This window comes from Oncorhynchus nerka, linkage group LG12 (assembly GCF_034236695.1).
Source record: "Oncorhynchus nerka isolate Pitt River linkage group LG12, Oner_Uvic_2.0, whole genome shotgun sequence".
NCBI classification, from domain to species: domain Eukaryota; kingdom Metazoa; phylum Chordata; class Actinopteri; order Salmoniformes; family Salmonidae; genus Oncorhynchus; species Oncorhynchus nerka.
Window position 1 is genome coordinate 21358375 of NC_088407.1, and position 18631 is coordinate 21377005.

Here is an 18631-nt window from a genome sequence, read left to right on the forward strand (position 1 = left end):
CGTCTCTCTCTGATGCTACTGTTTACTGGGTTAATAAAATATTTTAAAAGGTTTAGATTGGGTTTTGTGTCTCTCACTCATACTCTATCAACTGATAGTTCTGAAGGTGCGTACGTACATCTTACTATGATTGGCTATAACATTAATTTAATTACTTCTACAATGTTTGTCAGTTTTGCAAAGTTCACATTTCCCCTTTTTGTCACACCTATTAATTTCCCTCTCTCTCTCTCTCTCTCTCTCTCTCTCTCTCTGTCTCTCCCTCTCTCTCTCCCTCTCTCTCTCGCTGTCTCTCCCTCTCTATCTCTCTCTGTTTCTCCCTCTCTCTCTCTCTCTCTCTCTCTCTGTCTCTCCCTCTCTCTCTCTCTCTCCCTCTCTCTCTCGCTGACTCTCCCTCTCTATCTCTCTCTGTTTCTCCCTCTCTCTCTCCATCTCTCTCTGTCTCTCTCTCTCTGTAAAGCAGGATGTGGTGATAGATTGTGAAACAGCCAGACATGGGCATGTGTCTGACTCTACCTGTTTGTACTATGTGTGTGTGTGTGTGCGTGCGTGCGTGTGTGTGTGTGTGTGTGTGTGTGTGTGTGTGTGTGTGTGTGTGTGTGTGTGTGTGTGTGTGTGCATGGGTGGGTGCGTCACACTTATCTTTACGGCAAGGAGGGGTCATTTCCTGTTGAAAGAGAAAGTAAAATATAGATTCTCCTAGTGTTTATTCTTTATAAACATTCAACTCAATGGGATACTCTTCAGTACTTCATGAATGTAGATATTTTTGTATTTTTCAAACAAAATCTTGCAGCATTTAATCTCAAGGGTCTCAACACCTACAAACAAAATTCATCACACAACTCTAACCTTTCTGTTTGGTTTTTTGACTGTCATATAATCAAGATCAGTGTTACTGTATGACATGTCATGTAGTTATGGTGAACTACATAGAGACCAAGAGACAATGGCTATGTCATTCCAGGAAGATGTTCCATCCCCTCTGCTCTCATTTACTCCCCTTCACAGATCTGATAGGACTGGATATGGGAAAGCAATATGGTGGAAACTAGATGGAGCTATTGCTTACACCTTACCAGTTGTCTCAGATCTGTGAAGCGGAGTGAACGAAGGCAGAGGGCAAGGAACATCTTCCTGTCATGAAACATGCAGCCACTTGTGGGACGGGGGAGATTTTCTACATTTATTTTGCCACATTCGACATAGCACATGAAGGTTTCAAAACGCCATTGCTTCCTCATAGCTAAATAGATTGTGTTAAGTTCACATTCTGTCATTTGAGAAGAGGATACTTGTCTTCATGAGAAGATGTCTTCCTTGTCTGGTGAGTGTCTGTTAAAAATACATTTTTTTTTATTTTAGATTATATTATGGGGTGGTTTCCTGGTCAGAGGTTTAATTAAACCAGGACTAGGCTAATTCTGCTACTATTGCTTATCTTCAGATTACTGACTTCTAGATTATGGAGTCCTTGATTTAATGAACTAGGTGCAGGTGGTTATGATGTGAAAAGTTGGAAAAGTGGCAGGTTTTATATTTGGGTTGGGCAAGCAGAGTGAATTAGAGGCAAACAACAAAATACTTTAATTTAAACATTTATATGTTTTTTAATGATTATGTTTCAACACATTCTAGTTTATCTATTATTTTAAATTGCTTTGTTTCCAGTAATATAATTGACTCTAACTTTTTACTCTAAAAAACTCTAAATTGTCAGACAAACATCCAAAACAAAACAAAAAAACAAAAAGAGGCACAAGGAAGTGATGCGTCTATTTTCTTTAAGGTCTCACTTCAGCTCAAACAAACTCCAATAGCCATGTGCTCTCATCAAATGAAGCCGTTACATGCTCAGACAACAACTGGGATCCACCATTTTTTTAATTTTCTTTTATTTCACCTTTATTTAACCAGGTAGGCTAGTTGAGAACAAGTTCTCATTTACAACTGCGACCTGGCCAAGATAAAGCATAGCAGTGTGAACAGACAACACAGAGTTACACATGGAGTAAACAATTAACAAGTCAATAACACAGTAGAAAAAAATGGGCAGTCTATATACAATGTGTGCAAAAGGCATGAGGTAGGCGAATAATACAATTTTGCAGATTAACACTGGAGTGATAAATGATCAGATGGTCATGTACAGGTAGAGATATTGGTGTGCAAAAGAGCAGAAAAGTAAATAAATAGAAAACAGTATAAAAACAGTATGGGAATGAGGTAGGTGAAAATGGGTGGGCTATTTACCAATAGACTATGTACAGCTGCAGCGATCGGTTAGCTGCTCGGATAGCTGATGTTTGAAGTTGGTGAGGGAGATAAAAGTCTCCAACTTCAGCGATGCAGTTCGTTCCAGTCACAGGCAGCAGAGTACTGGAACGAAAGGCGGCCAAATGAGGTGTTGGCTTTAGGGATGATCAGTGAGATACACCTGCTGGAGCGCGTGCTACGGATGGGTGTTGCCATCGTGACCAGTGAACTGAGATAAGGCGGAGCTTTACTTAGCATGGACTTGTAGATGACCTGGAGCCAGGGGGTCTGGCGACGAATATGTAGCGAGGGCCAGCCGACTAGAGCATACAAGTCGCAGTGGTGGGTGGTATAAGGTGCTTTGGTGACAAAACGGATGGCACTGTGATAGACTGCATCCAGTTTGCTGAGTAGAGTGTTGGAAGCCATTTTGTAGATGACATCGCCGAAGTCGAGGATCGGGAGGATAGTCAGTTTTACTAGGGTAAGCTTGGCGGCGTGGGTGAAGGAGGCTTTGTTGCGGAATAGAAAGCCGACTCTTGATTTGATTTTCGATTGGAGATGTTTGATGTGAGTCTGGAAGGAGAGTTTGCAGTCTAGCCAGACACCTAGGTACTTATAGATGTCCACATATTCAAGGTCGGAACCATCCAGGGTGGTGATGCTAGTCGGGCATGCGGGTGCAGGCAGCGATCGGTTGAAAAGCATGCATTTGGTTTTACTCGCGTTTAAGAGCAGTTGGAGGCCACGGAAGGAGTGCTGTATGGCATTGAAGCTCGTTTGGAGGTTAGATAGCACAGTGTCCAATGACGGGCCGAAAGTATATAGAATGGTGTCGTCTGCGTAGAGGTGGATCAGGGAATCGCCCGCAGCAAGAGCAACATCATTGATATATACAGAGAAAAGAGTCGGCCCGAGAATTTAACCCTGTGGCACCCCCATAGAGACTTCCAGAGGACCGGACAGCATGCCCTCCGATTTGACACACTGAACTCTGTCTGCAAAGTAATTGGTGAACCAGGCAAGGCAGTCATCCGAAAAACCGAGGCTATTGAGTCTGCCGATAAGAATATGGTGATTGACAGAGTCGAAAGCCTTGGCGAGGTCGATGAAGACGGCTGCACAGTACTGTCTTTTATCGATGGCGGTTATGATATCGTTTAGTACCTTGAGTGTGGCTGAGGTGCACCCGTGACCGGCTCGGAAACCAGATTGCACAGCGGAGAAGGTACAGTGGGATTCGAGATGGTCAGTGACCTGTTTGTTGACTTGGCTTTCGAAGACCTTAGATAGGCAGGGCAGGATGGATATAGGTCTATAACAGTTTGGGTCCAGGGTGTCACCCCTTTGAAGAGGGGGATGACTGCGGCAGCTTTCAATCCTTGGGGATCTCAGACGATATGAAAGAGAGGTTGAACAGGCTGGTAATAGGGGTTGCGACAATGGCGGCAGATAGTTTCAGAAATAGAGGGTCCAGATTGTCAAGCCCAGCTGATTTGTACGGGTCCAGGTTTTGCAGCTCTTTCAGAACATCTGCTATCTGGATTTGGGTAAAGGAGAACCTGGAGAGGCTTGGGCGAGGAGCTGCGGGGGGCGGAGCTGTTGGCCGAGGTTGGAGTAGCCAGGCGGAAGGCATGGCCAGCCGTTGAGAAGTGCTTATTGAAGTTTTCGATAATCATGGATTTATCGGTGGAGACCGTGTTACCTAGCCTCAGTGCAGTGGGCAGCTGGAAGGAGGTGCTCTTGTTCTCCATGGACTTCACAGTGTCCCAGAACTTTTGGAGTTGGAGCTACAGGATGCAAACTTCTGCCTGAAGAAGCTGGCCTTAGCTTTCCTGACTGACTGCGTGTATTGGTTCCTGACTTCCCTGAACAGTTGCATATCACGGGGGCTATTCGATGCTATTGCAGTCCGCCACAGGATGTTTTTGTGCTGGTCGAGGGCAGTCAGGTCTGGAGTGAACCAAGGGCTGTATCTGTTCTTGGTTCTGCATTTTTGAACGGAGCATGCTTATCTAAAATGGTGAGGAAGTTACTTTTAAAGAATGACCAGGCATCCTCAACTGACGGGATGAGGTCAATGTCCTTCCAGGATACCCGGGCCAGGTCGATTAGAAAGGCCTGCTCACAGAAGTGTTTTAGGGAGCGTTTGACAGTGATGAGGGGTGGTCGTTTGACTGCGGCTCCGTGGCGGATACAGGCAATGAGGCAGTGATCGCTGAGATCCTGGTTGAAGACAGCGGAGGTGTATTTGGAGGGCCAGTTGGTCAGGATGACGTCTATGAGGGTGCCCTTGTTTACAGAGTTAGGGTTGTACCTGGTGGGTTCATTGATGATTTGAGTGAGATTGAGGGCATCTAGCTTACATTGTAGGACTGCCGGGGTGTTAAGCATATCCCAGTTTAGGTCACCTAACAGAACAAACTCTGAAGCTAGATGGGGGGCGATCAATTCACAAATGGTGTCCAGGGCACAGCTGGGAGCTGAGGGTGGTCGGTAGCAGGCGGCAACAGTGAGAGACTTATTTCTGGAGAGAGTAATTTTCAAAATTAGTAGTTCGAACTGTTTGGGTATGGACCTGGAAAGTATGACATTACTTTGCAGGCTATCTCTGCAGTAGACTGCAACTCCGCCCCTTTGGCAGTTCTATCTTGACGGAAGATGTTATAGTTGGGTATGGAAATCTCTGAATTTTTGGTGGCCTTCCTGAGCCAGGATTCAGACACGGCAAGGACATCAGGGTTAGCAGAGTGTGCTAAAGCAGTGAGTAAAACAAACTTAGGGAGGAGGCTTCTGATGTTGACATGCATAAAACCAAGGCTTTTTCGATCACAGAAGTCAACAAATGAGGGTACCTGGGGACATGCAGGGCCTGGGTTTACCTCCACATCACCCGCGGAACAGAGAAGGAGTAGTATGAGGGTGCGGCTAAAGGCTATCAAAACTGGTCGCCTAGAGCGTTGGGGGCAGAGGATAAGAGGAGCAGGTTTCTGGGCATGGTAGAATATATTCAGGGCATAATGCGCAGACAGGGGTATGGTGGGGTGCGGGTACAGCGGAGGTAAGCCCAGGCACTGGGTGATGATGAGAGAGGTTGTATCTCTGGACATGCTGGTTGTAATGGGTGAGGTCCCCGCATGTGTGGGAGGTGGGACAAAGGAGGTAACAGGGGTATGCAGAGTGGATCTAGGGGCTCCATTATGAACTAAAACAATGATAACTAACCTGAACAACAGTATACAAGGCATATTGACATTTGAGAGAGACATACAGCGAGGCATACAGTAATCACAGGTGTTGAATTGGGAAAGCTAGCTAAAAACAGTAGGCGAGGCTAATCAGCTAGCACAACAAACAGCAGGTAAAATGGCGTTGACTAGGCAACGGGGCCGACAGGTAAAACAAACAAGCAGAATGGAGTACCGTGATTAATGGACAGTCCAGCATGCGTCAGCTATGTAGCCAAGAGATCAGTGTCCAGGGGGCAACGGTGGATGGGCAGGGAAGCTGGGCTGGCGAGTGTTATCCAGGTTTTTAAAAAAACTAACAATGACTAAATAGCTTGTAGCTAGTTAGCTGGTAAGCGTCTGGAGGTTCTTGAGTGTGTCATAAAAATAAAATTAAAATTAAAAGTAATAGCGATTCCGTATCACATTGGGTGAGGCAGGTTTCCGGAAGGTATAAACAAATTAAAAATCAAAAAGAGATAGAAAGTAAATGGGTTCAGAGAGTGTTTGGGACGCGGTGGTTCAGACGGTTAGCAGGCCTGTGCTAACAAGCTAACAGTTCGTAGGCCCGGGCTAGACAAGGTAGCAGTTAGCGGACCGGAGCTAGACAAGCTAGCCGTTAGCAGGCCGAATTAGCAAGCAGGGAGATAGCGAGGGCTAGAGAGTTAACCTTTGGGGGACGTCGCGATGGGGTGAGTCTGTTTATTCCTCTTCATGCGGTGACATCGACAGACCGGTCGTGGGCCGGGTAATTGTAGCCCAGGAGTATGCTACAGGTGCTCTAGTACGCTAGGTGAGCTGGAGACACAGCGATTCAGAAAGCTCGCGGGCCTTGGCCAGCAGATGGATCTTTGGCGATGTCGCAACGGAAAAGCCTGTTGAAACCACCTCGGACGATTATGTTGGCGGACCAGTCGTGATGGATCGGCGGGGCTCCGTGTCGGCAGTAGAGGGTCCAGGCCAATTGGCAAAATAGGTATTGTTGGACCTCTTCGGCTAGTCGGGAGATGGGCTTAGCTCGAGGCTAGCTCAAGGCTAACTGGTGCTTGCTTTGGGACAGAGATGTTAGCCAGGAGTAGCCACTCGGATTGCAGCTAGCTAGTTGCGATGATCCGGTGTAAAGGTTCAGAGCTTGCGGTAGGAATCCGGAGATGTGGTAGAGAAAAAGCAGTCTGATATGCTCTGGGTTGATGTCGCGCTGGTGTCCTAGTTAGCTTTGAAGACCGCTAGCAGTGGCTAACTGAGTACTAGCTAGTAGCTAGTTAGCTGGCTAGCTTCTGATGGGGGTTCCGGTTCTAAAGTATAGAAAAAGCAGATCCGTACCACATTGGGTGATGCGGGTTGCAGGAGAGTATATTCAGCCTGTAGTTGGAAAGTGAGATTAAAATATGTACGTATATCTGACTTGTATGACTAAAGACTTGCAAAAGTGCACAAAATTATGCATTTTGACATGTTCCTCCGTGCACACTCTGTGACTTTTAGGAAGATTTTAATGCATTTAACCCCAACATTTCTCCATGTTTTCACCATCATTAAAGCACTAGTTATGTTGTTGCTTTGACAAAGTCATTTCTGAAGAGTATTATTTATTTCATGTGATTATTGATTCATTTACGTCTATCCCTCATTTTATAGGGAGGGTTTGGGATTTTGGCAATGAGGCCCTTTATCTACTTCCCCAGAGTTAGATTAGTCCTGTAGACTTCCAGTCATTTCACTAACACTTGTTAGCATTGGATTGCAAAACGACCTATTAACTTCCTTCATATTTGACGCAGATACAAAAAAAAGTATCCACGTGTTCATATGAATCTGGGGAAGTAGATAAAATTATTTGATGATGCCAGAAAGTCACATTAAAGTTTGATCCTGAGATTAACACTTTTATTTATTCTGCTTCAAATAAGAAATGTACCAGAGTCATCTGTGGTAGCAGAATCAGAATTCTTTAGGTAACATTGATAAATAAGATGTTTATTAATATTCATAAAGTATGCTTATGTGGGTAAAAGTTACTTGGGGACCAGAGAGGGGAGAAGTCAGGTTAGTCTTATCTGTGAATGTGTCTGTAACTATTCCTAAACCATGTGAAGGGATGGTGTGATTCATGGGGAACCAGTTAGGTGGCTCCACAATGTCTGTGTGCCAGTCACTCCTCTCTGTAAGCTTGTCCAGGAGGGGTTGTATTTTTTATGGGAGTATCTAGAAATTGACTATTGATATATGCCATTGGATGAGGTAATGTTTTGGTTCTAAGTGGTACCAAGAACGAGATGAGAACTTCGGTTTAGGAGAGGGCAAACTGAACGATAATTTATAGCTAATGCTGTCTGGTTATTGGATACTCCTTTTTTTCTGGTAAAAGGTTATTTGTGTAATGTTCCTAAGATCTGTTATTTGTCATGCGAGTTTAGATGGGTGTGTCTTTGCTATAAAGGATCTCAGTTGCCATTATGTTGACACTCTCGGAGAATTCATTTATAGACACCGAATTGATCTGAGATTCACAGGGCTATGGTGAAGCTCATATAATTAAAGATGGACTTTATGATAACTCTGACTTGTGTGGTTTGCTCTCTCATGATTTGGTAATACAGGAAATTTCCACGACACATCTCACCAGAGATACTTTATAGAGAATCTAGGAAGATCCATTTAGTTAACAAAGTAGGACATTTTCTCTGAACTTAAACTTTAGATTCAATATAACAGAAAGTCAGTGAAGATGCTTACAGAGCTCCTATGTTCCTTCACTCTTTTGGATCAAACCAATAGACACGTTTACTCATACAGAAAACCACTTGTCGACAAGCATGGAGAGTATCTTCTTATTCATTGCTTGTAGTTCTGTTAGCAATTGCATCATGTAGTTTTGTTGATTCATATATTTATGTATATATTTTTATTTCACCTTTATTTAACAGGTAGTTGAGAACAAGTTCTCATTTACAATTGTGACCTGGCCAAGATAAAGCAAAGCAGTGCGACACAAACAACAACACACAGTTACACATGGAATAAACAAGCAGGAATTGGCTTTGGGGGTGACTGCTGGAGTGCATGCTACGGGTGGGTGCTGCTATGGTGACCAGTGAGCTGAGATAAGGTGGGGCTTTACTTAGCAAAGACCTAGATGACCTGGAGCCAGTGGGTTTGGCGACGAATATAAAGCGAGGGCCAGCCAACGAGAGCATACAGGTCACAGTGGTGGGTAGAATATGGGGCTTTGGTGACAAAACGGATGGCACTGTGATAGACTGCATCCAATTTGCAGAGTAGAGTGTTGGAGGCTATTTTGTAAATGACATCGCCGAAGTCAAGGATCGGTAGGTTAGTCAGTTTTATGGGGGTATGTTGGGCAGCGTGAGCGAAATAGGAAGCCGATTCTAGATTTAATTTTGAATTGGAGATGCTTGATGTGAGTCTGGAAAGAGAGTTTACAGTCTAACCAGACACCTAGGTATTTGTAGTTGTCCACATATTCTATGTCAGAACCGTCCAGTGTAGTGATGCTGGACTGGTGGGCAGGTGCGGGCAGCGATCGGTCGAAGAGCATGTATTTAGTTTTGCTTGCATTTAAGAGCAGTTGAAGGCCACGGAAGGAGAGTTGTATGGTATGGTATGGGTCCGTACAACAGGCCCTCCGATTTGACACAGTGAACTCTGTCTGAGAAGTAGTTGGTGAACCAGGCGAGGCAGTCATTTGAGAAACCAAGGCTGTTGAGTCTGCCGATAAGAATGTGGTGATTGACAGAGCCGAAAGCCTTGGCCAGGTCGATGAATACAGCTGCACAGTATTGTCTCTTATCGATGGCGGTTGTGATATCATTTAAGACCTTGAGCGTGACTGAGGTGCATCCATGACCAGCTCAGAAACCAGATTGCATAGTGGAGAAGGTACGGTGGGATTCCAAATGGTCGGTGATCTGTTTGTTGCTTTTTTTTTATGTTTGTTGCTTTTACACCTGCATTGTTTGCTGTTTGGGGTTTTAGGCTGGGTTTCTGTACAGCACTTTGAGATATCAGCTGATGTACGAAGGGCTATATAAATACATTTGATTTGATTTGATTTGATTTGTTAACTTGGCTTTGGAAAACCTTAGAAAGGCAGGGTAGGATAGATATAGGTATGTAACAGTTTGGGTCTAGAGTGTCTCCCCCTTTGAAGAGGGGGATGACCGCGCAGCTTTCCAATCTTTGGGGATCTCAGATGATTCAAAAGAGAGGTTGAAATCCAGGCACTTGTCATCTCCCGTCTGGATTACTGCAACTCGCTGTTGGCTGGGCTCCCTGCCTGTGCCATTAAACCCCTACAACTCATCCAGAACGCCGCAGCCCGTCTGGTGTTCAACCTTCCCAAGTTCTCTCACGTCACCCCGCTCCTCCGCTCTCTCCACTGGCTTCCAGTTGAAGCTCGCATCCGCTACAAGACCATGGTGCTTGCCTACGGAGCTGTGAGGGGAACGGCACCTCAGTACCTCCAGGCTCTGATCAGGCCCTACACCCAAACAAGGGCACTGCGTTCATCCACCTCTGGCCTGCTCGCCTCCCTACCACTGAGGAAGTACAGTTCCCGCGCAGCCCAGTCAAAACTGTTCGCTGCTCTGGCCCCCCAATGGTGGAACAAACTCCCTCACGACGCCAGGACAGCGGAGTCAATCACCACCTTCCGGAGACACCTGAAACCCCACCTCTTTCAGGAATACCTAGGATAGGATAAAGTAATCCTTCTCACCCCCCCTTAAAAGATTTAGATGCACTATTGTAAAGTGGCTGTTCCACTGGATGTCTTAAGGTGAACGCACCAATTTGTAAGTCGCTCTGGATAAGAGTGTCTGCTAAATGACTTAAATGTAAATGTAAATGTAATGTAAATGTTGAACAGGCTAGTAATAGGGGTTGCAACAATTGCGGCGGATACTATTAGAAAGAGAGGGTCCAGATTGTCTAGCCCAGCTGATTTATAGGGGTCCAGATTTTGCATCTCTTTCAGAACATCAGCTATCTGTATTTGGGTGAAGGAGAAATAGGGGAGGCTTGTGCAAGTTGCTGTGGGGGGTGCAGAGCTGTTGACCGGGATAGGCGTAGCCAGGTGGAAACATGGCCAGCCGTAGAAAAACGCTTGTTGACATTCTCAATTATCGTAGATTTATCGGTGGTGACAGTATTTCCTAGCCTAATTGCAGTGGGCAGCTGGGAGGAGGTGCTCTTATTCTCCATGGACTTTAGTGTCCCAGAACTTTTGGGAGTTTGTGCTACAGGATGCAAATTTCTGTTTGAAAAAGCTAGCCTTAGCTTTCCTAACTGCCTGTGTATATTGGTTCCTAACTTCCATGAAAAGTTGCATATCACAGGGGCTATTCGATGCTAATACAGTTCGCCACAGAATGTTTTTGTGCTGGTCAAGGGCAGTCAGGTCTGGAGTGAACCAAGGGCTATAACTGTTCCTGGTAATAAAATAAAAATTAATGGAGCATGCTTATTTTTAAGATGGTGAGGAAAGCACTTTTAAAGAATAACCAGGCATCCTCTACTGACGGAATGAGGTCAATATCCTTCCAGGAAACCCGGGCCAGGTCAATTATAAAGGCTGAAATGTTTAAGGGAGCGTTTGACAGTGATGATGGGTGGTCATTTGACCGCAGACCAATTATGGACACAGGCAGTGAGGCAGTGATCGCTGAGATCCTGGTTGAAGACAGCAGAGGTGTATTTGGAAAGCAGGTTGGTCAGGATGATATCTATGAGGGTGCCCGTGTTTACGGATTTGGGGTTGTACCTGGTAGGTTCATTGATCATTTGTGTGAGATTGAGGGCATCTAGTTTAGATTGTAGGACGGTCGGGGTGTTAAGCATGTCCCAGTTTAGGTCACCTAACAGTACGAGCTCTGAAGATGGGGGGCAATCAATTCACATATGGTGTCCAGGGCACAGCTGGGGGCAGAAGATGGCCTATAGCAAGCTGCAACGGTGAGAGACTTGTTTCTGGAAAGGTGGATTTTTAAAAGTAGAAGCTTAAATTATTTGGGCACCGACCTGGATAGTATGATATAACTCTGCAGGCTATCTCTGCAGTAGATTGCAAATCCGCCCCCTTTGGCAGTTTTATCTTGTCGGAAAATGTTATAGTTAGGGATGGAAATTTCAGGATTTTTGGTGGCCTTCCTCGGCCAGGATTCAGACACGGCTAGGACATCCGGGTTGGCAGAGTGCTAAAGCAGTGGATAAAACAAGCTTAGGGAGGAGACTTCTAATGTTAACATCATCAAACCAAGGCTTTTACGGTTACAGAAGTCAACAAATAAAAGTGCCTGGGGAATGGGAGTGGAGATAGGCGCTGCAGGGCCTGGATTAACCTCTACATCACCAGAGGAACAGAGGAGGAGTATGATAATGGTACGGCTAAAGGCTATAAGAACTGTTCGTCTAGTGCGTTCGGAACAGAGAGTAAAAGGAGCAGGTTTCTGGGCATGGAAGAATAGATTCAAGGCATAATGTACAGACAAGGGTATGGTAGGATGTGAATACAGTGGAGGTAAACCTGGGCATTGAGTGTTAATGGTGAGAGGTATTGTCTCTAGAGACACCATTTAAACCAGGTGAGGTCACCGCATGTGTGGGAGGTGGAACTGAAGGGTTAGCTAAGGCATATTGAGCAGGGTTAAAGGCTCTACAGTGAAATAAGACAATAATCACTAACCAAAACAGCAATGGACAAGGCATATTGACATTAGGGAGAGGCATGTGTAGCAGAGTGATCATAGGGTCCAGTGAGTAGCTAGGTGGGCTGGAGACACAGCGATTCAGACAGCTAGCGGGCCGGGGCTAGCAGGCTAGCAGAAGGGCCTCAGGGGGGACATCGGGACGGAAGAGTCTGTTGATGCCCCCTCGGGCAGATTACGTCAGTAGACCAATCGTAATGGATCGGTGGGGCTCCGTATCGGCAGTAAAAGGGGTCCAGGCCAATTGGAAAAATAGGTAAAGAGTGGCTGATGGACCTCTTCAGCTAGCCGGGAGATGGGCCTAGCATAGGCTTGCTCCAGTAGCCACTCGGATAGCAGCTAGCTAGCTGCAATGATCTGGATGAAAAGGTTCAGAGCTTGCGGTAGGATGTGTAGAAAAAGAAGTCCGGTATGCTCTGGGTTGAATCGCGCTGTGCAGACTGGCAGGAGTTGACCGGGCTAAAGGTTAGCCGATGACCACTAGCAGTGGCTAACTGACTACTAGCTAGTAGCTAGTTCCGGTTCTAAAGTAAAGAAAATAACAGATCCATACCACATGGTGTGATGCGGGTTGCAGGAGAGTATGTTGAAGTTGAGGTTAAAAAATATATAATACGATATATGTGCGAAGAAAAAAATATTTATACACGGGACATGACAAGACGAAGACAAAGACGCCTGACTGTTACGCAATCTTGGATTATCATGATCTAGTTATTGTTAATGAACTTTTAAGCACACATTTTCATTAATAGTGCAATCAACAATTAATACATACAGTTTTGGACTTAAGTTAATTATATGTACCCATTGATTCTTGAAGTATATATATTATGTCTCATAAGCTTAATTCTCCTGTCATACCCCATCAGAACTCAATATATATAGTTATGCTTGTTTTACTCTGTTTGTAAACAAGGTAAACGTGAACAAATACTGTTTAGCCTCAAAACATTGTTAAAACTATCATTTTGGTCAGATAGTATCTCTGTCTATGAATTTGAAAGTGGTTACATTTCTCCAGGCTCATCGCTCAGCTGTTTACCAAAGCAGAGGTGGGGTGACCACTTTACTATTGGTTCAATTAAGGACTCTAGCTTTAATGCAATATTGAAGATACAATTATTTTCCAATTCATTTATTAATTAATGACACAGGGATCCTTTAGAGATCTTTGGGATTATACATGTATATTACTATAAACAATATGTATAGTGTGTCCATAAAAATATATTTAAGTTATAATGACAACCCTTCCTCCCTATAGAGTCAAACCCAATGAGGATTGTGCTGCTGGGGAAAACAGGAAGTGGCAAAAGCAGTGCAGGAAACACCATCATTGGAAGAGGAGAGGAAGAGTTCAAGATAGGTCGTTCAGCCAACTCCGAAACGCACATGTGCGAAACAAAGACCAAGGACATCGATGGAAGAAAGGTCACTGTAGTAGACACACCTGGACTCTTTGACACAAACATCCCTGAAGAGGAGCTGAAACCTGAACTAGTGAAATGTATTGTAGAATGTGCTCCGGGGCCACATGCCTTTCTCATTGTGCTTAGAGTGGACAGGTACACAGTCCACGAGGAACAAGTCATTACAAAAATTGATGAATGTTTTTCACCAGAGGCCTTCAAATATGCCACAGTTCTCTTCACTTGTGGTGACCACCTTCTTGAAGGAACAACTATTCAGGATTTTGTGAAAACAAATATGAAACTGAACAAGCTTGTGGAGAAATGTGGTGGCCGCTGTCACGTCATCGACAACAAATACTGGAACAGTCAGCAGGATGAGTACAGGAACAACCAGTACCAAGTAGCTGAGCTACTCAACACCATAGAGAAGATGGTGAGAGATAACGGAGGAGGGTGCTACACCAACGAGATGCTCCAAGAGGCAGAGAGATTAATAAACGCAGAGGTAGAGAGTATTAGAGAGTCAAACAGCCAGATGTCAGAGGAAGAGATTGAAAAACTATCCAAGGAAAGAGCGAGAAAGAAACTCCTGATCAAGTTGTCAGGGGTAGCAACAGGTGTAGTGGTAGGAGCTCTACTTGGGGTTGCAGTGTCATTAGCAATAGTACTCTTACTTCTTGCAAAGCCATTGGGACAATTAAGTACAAAAGTAGCAGCAGCAACAGCAGCAAAAGTAGCAGGTGTAGTAGCAGGAGGCAGGTGGAGTAGCAGGAGGAGTAGCAGGAGGAGTAGCAGGAGGAGTAGCAGGTGGGTGTAGTAGCAGGAGGAGTAGCAGGAGTAGCAGGTAGAGTAGCTGGAGGAGTAGCAGGAGGAGTAGCAGCAGCAGGAGCAGGCGGGGCAGCAGGAGCAGTAGGAGGAGTAGCAGCAGGAGGAACTGTAGTTGCGGTGGAGACCGGAGGAAGCATTGGAGTTGGTGCAGGGTTAGGCATAGCTGCAGGAGTTGTTGCTGGGACAGCAGCATTAGTAGGAGCAATAGGAGGGGGGGTAGTTGGAGCTGCGGCAGCAGAAGATGCAGAGACAGCAGGAGAGGCAGCAGAGAAAGCAGCTGAGGCAGTCCTTAAGAAGGGTAAGGGAATCTGGGTGGAGTGTAAAGCAGTCTTGGTGGAGAGTAAAGTAAGTGTGGAGAATGTAAGATATATGTCAAAGGGGTACAGGAAACTGAGTTTCAGTAATGAAAAGATGTAGCAGGAGCACTCTAGGTATACAACTAAATAATTAAGGGTGATCACAACCTGTGTTTCAATAGTTTTCTCAACACACCAGTCAGTGCTCTACACACCAGTCAGTGCTATACACACCAGGCAGTACTATACACACCAGTCAGTATTATACACACTCATGACAGGAAAACAGGGACAGGGGGGGGGGGGCTGAGAAGAGTTATGACCGGCAATAAAAGGTTGTTTATAAATGTATGTTCTAACAGGGGTGATGGGTGCGGAGTTGATCAACTGGAATTTGAGCCTTAATCTCAAAGTAAGCACTGGGGTCAGTCATTCTAAATTCGGGTTGGATAAGTTATAAAATGTTTTCGTTGTGATTGGGATACTGAGAGAGAGAATGGCTAAAGCACGATGAGGGGCTGGGGCGCTGATAACATTTATGTGGCAGAGAGACTTTCAGAAACTCCCTTCACGTGTCATCGTGAAGGGAGGTAATTTGTTTGGGCGAATCAATGGATGACAGTTTAGGACAACCATTAAAGTTTTTTTTGTTTTACCCTGTATTCAGAGTTTCTATGTTACATTGCATCATACTCACTTTTGTTGCCAGCAGTTTAGATATTAATGGCTGTGTGTTGAGTTATTTTGAGGGGACAGCAAATTTACACTGTTATACAAGCTGTACACTCACTACGTTACATTGTAGCAAAGTGCCATTTCTTCAGTGTTGTCACATGAAAAAATATACTCCAATATTTACAAAAATGTGAGGGGTGTACTCACTTTTGTGATATACTGTATATAACTGTGATGTGAGAAATGTTTTGATGTCTGATTACAGCTGTACATAACCTTTGGAAAGAATTAAACTTGGTTAAAGCGTCTCTGGTGTCTTTGGGTCATTTACTCTGAAAAATAAGAACCTAACACTACATTCCTAAGGAAAATAATGTACTTTTAACTCCATACATTTTCCCTGACACCCAAAAGTACTCGTTACACTTTGAATTCTTAGCAGGCAGGATCCAATTCACTCACTTATTAAGAGAACATCCCTGGTCATCCCTACTTCCTCTGGCTGACTCATTAAACACACATGCTTCATTTGTAAATGATGTCTGAGTGTTGGAGTGGCCCCTGGCTATCCATAAATGAATAAAAAACAAGAAAATGGTGCCGTCTGTTTTGCTTAATGTAAGGAATTTGAATTATTTACACTTTCACTTTTGATCTAAAGTAAATGTATCAAAAGTCAATTTAATTTCTCAAATATACTTAAGTATATTTAAAACCAAATACTTATACCATTTTACTCAAGTATTATTTTACTGGGTGACTTTCACTTATACGTGAATAATTTTCGATTATGATAATTCGGTACTTTTTCCAACACTGGCCTGGTGTAACCAGCCTGATCGCAGTGTTTACCATTCTATTTAACTTTACATACTATATGAGTCTGGCAATACTCCTCATTGAAACAGTTTGAGCCTATTATTGTAATGAGGGGTATTATTCAAACTAACTTGTCAGTGATTAAATCATCTTCAACCAATCAGAGGATAGCCCATTTCAAAGCACATTGTTTGGCAACGTAGGATTTTGCTCTAAACCCACCCATTGTTTTTGAGAAGATTCTGATTGGACCGGCAATTTTCTAACTTATTCCAAACACCCATCCATTGGAGAAAGACCAAACTGATGTGTGAAGTGAAACAGAATAGTGAACACAACCTGTCTCCTAGCAGGGCATTTTTTTTCTTCTTTTTTTACTCTGAGGTCGCTGTAAGCTCCACCCTCTGACTGTTGAGTTTTCATCCAACCAATCACATTAATTCAGACGTTCCCTCAGAACAACATTGAATAAGGAAAACTGCACTGAGCTATTTAGAAGTCTAGAGTGTTGGTTGCCATGTCTGTCATGGCTATACAGTGCCACCTACTGTCATCATTGATATATAGTGATATCTACTGTCATCGTTGCTATATAGTGTTATCTACTGTCATCATTGATATATAATGACATCTACTGTCATCATTGATATACAGTGATATCTACTGTCATCGTTGCTTTATAGTGATATATACTGGCATCATTGATCTACAGTGATATCTACTGTCATCATTGATATATAGTGATACCTACTGTCATCATTGATATATAGTGATATCTACTGTCATCATTGATATATAGTGATATCTACTGTCATCATTGATATATAGTGATATATACTGGCTATATGAAACTTTACCTTGGTCTTTTCTGACTCCAACATGACCAAGCTTTCAAAAGCATCACCTCCGCCATCTTCTCCAGCCTGCTTGGTTGAACAACTGATGTAGCCTACAATGCATATAACACAATGGTTGTGATGTGACTGATATTTTTGTCGTGCAACAAAAATGTTTACACAACCATTGTGCGGTGTCACCACCACACTTGTGTAATTATCTTTGTGCAGAATAAATGTAATATAAAACACTTCCTGGTCCTGTTAAGACTTTTGTTAAGCCGTTTTCCCTACATTTTGCCCCAGGTGGGTCAGCCCAATAGCAATTTGAGTTTCAGCCAATGAGCTTCAGCCCAATATGAGTGACAGCTAGATAGATGCACATGACACATCCACAGCAGAGCAAAGAGAGAGAGCAATGATATGGTGCACATAACAACTTTCGAGGACCACTTTTGGTTCGAAAGTGCTATTTCAGAACTACAGGCTAAAAAGTATATAAACGTATGGGAGAATCTCTTTAACCAAGACACCTAGAGTGTCAGGTTGAGGTTCTATGCTAATGTCCACTGATACTATACATTTTTGGTACTTCTGAACAGTTGAAACGGATCTTACTTCAACAGTATTTTTATTCCCTTCATGGTGATTGATGGGAAATAAAAACAAAACTTCATATAGTAATATTGGGTTACTATTTAGTAATATAGTCAAATAGTTATCTCTGTCAAGGGTGTGTACGAGAGGCAAGTCAGGTGCAGAAGAGCACGTGTGGTGGGTGTGTGTGGTGTGGTGTGGTGTGGTGTGGTGTGTGTGTGTGTGTTTGTGTGTGCGCGCGTGTGTGTGTGTGTTGGGGCGGTGTGGTGGGTGTCTGTGTTGGGGCGGTGTGTGTGTGTGTGTGTGTGTGGGGCGGTGTGGTGTGTGTGTGTGTGGGGCGGTGTGGTGTGTGTGTGTGTGGGGCGGTGTGGTGTGTGTGTGTGTGGGGCGGAGTGGTGTGTGTGTGTGTGGGGGCGGTGTGGTGTGTGTGTGTGTGGGGCGGTGTGGTGGGTGTGTGTGTGGGGGCGGTGTGGTGTGTGTGTGTGTGGGGGGCGGTGTGGTGTGTGTGTGTGTTTGGCGGTGTGGTGGGTCTCTGTGTTGGGGGCGGTGTGGTGGGTGTGTGTGTGGGGCGGTGTGGTGTGTGTGTGTGTGGGGCGATGTGAGTGTGTGTGTTGGGGCGGTGTGGTGGGTGTGTGTGTGGGCGGTGTGGTGTGTGTGTGTGTGGGGGCGGTGTGGTGTGTGTGTGTGTTGGGGGGTGTGGTGGGTGTGTGTGTGGGGCGGTGTGGTGTGTGTGTGTGTGGGGCGATGTGAGTGTGTGTGTTGGGGCGGTGTGGTGGGTGTGTATGGGGGCGATGTGTGGTGGGTGCGATGTGTGGGGGCGATATATACTGGGGCGATGTGGTTTCATCGCAGTTTGAATGATTTATATGGCTTTTGTTAATCAACTTTTAAGCTCTAATTCTGATGAGTGTATTAATTCAAATAATTAAGTAATGACGCAAGGATCTTTTCGGCCAC

At 44.5% G+C, this 18631-nt stretch overlaps 1 protein-coding gene across 1 annotated transcript; it reads left to right on the plus strand.

Annotated features, from left to right (window-relative positions):
* Positions 1-1005: 1005 nt before the first annotated feature.
* On the plus strand, positions 1006-15730 carry LOC115115136 (GTPase IMAP family member 9-like). Its single transcript, XM_065025390.1, has 3 exons — positions 1006-1327; positions 13476-14378; positions 14450-15730. Exons 1-3 carry the CDS (start codon positions 1312-1314, stop codon positions 14866-14868), a joined length of 1338 nt encoding a protein of 445 aa, XP_064881462.1. The 5' UTR covers positions 1006-1311; the 3' UTR covers positions 14869-15730.
* The last annotated feature ends 2901 nt before the right edge of the window (positions 15731-18631 follow it).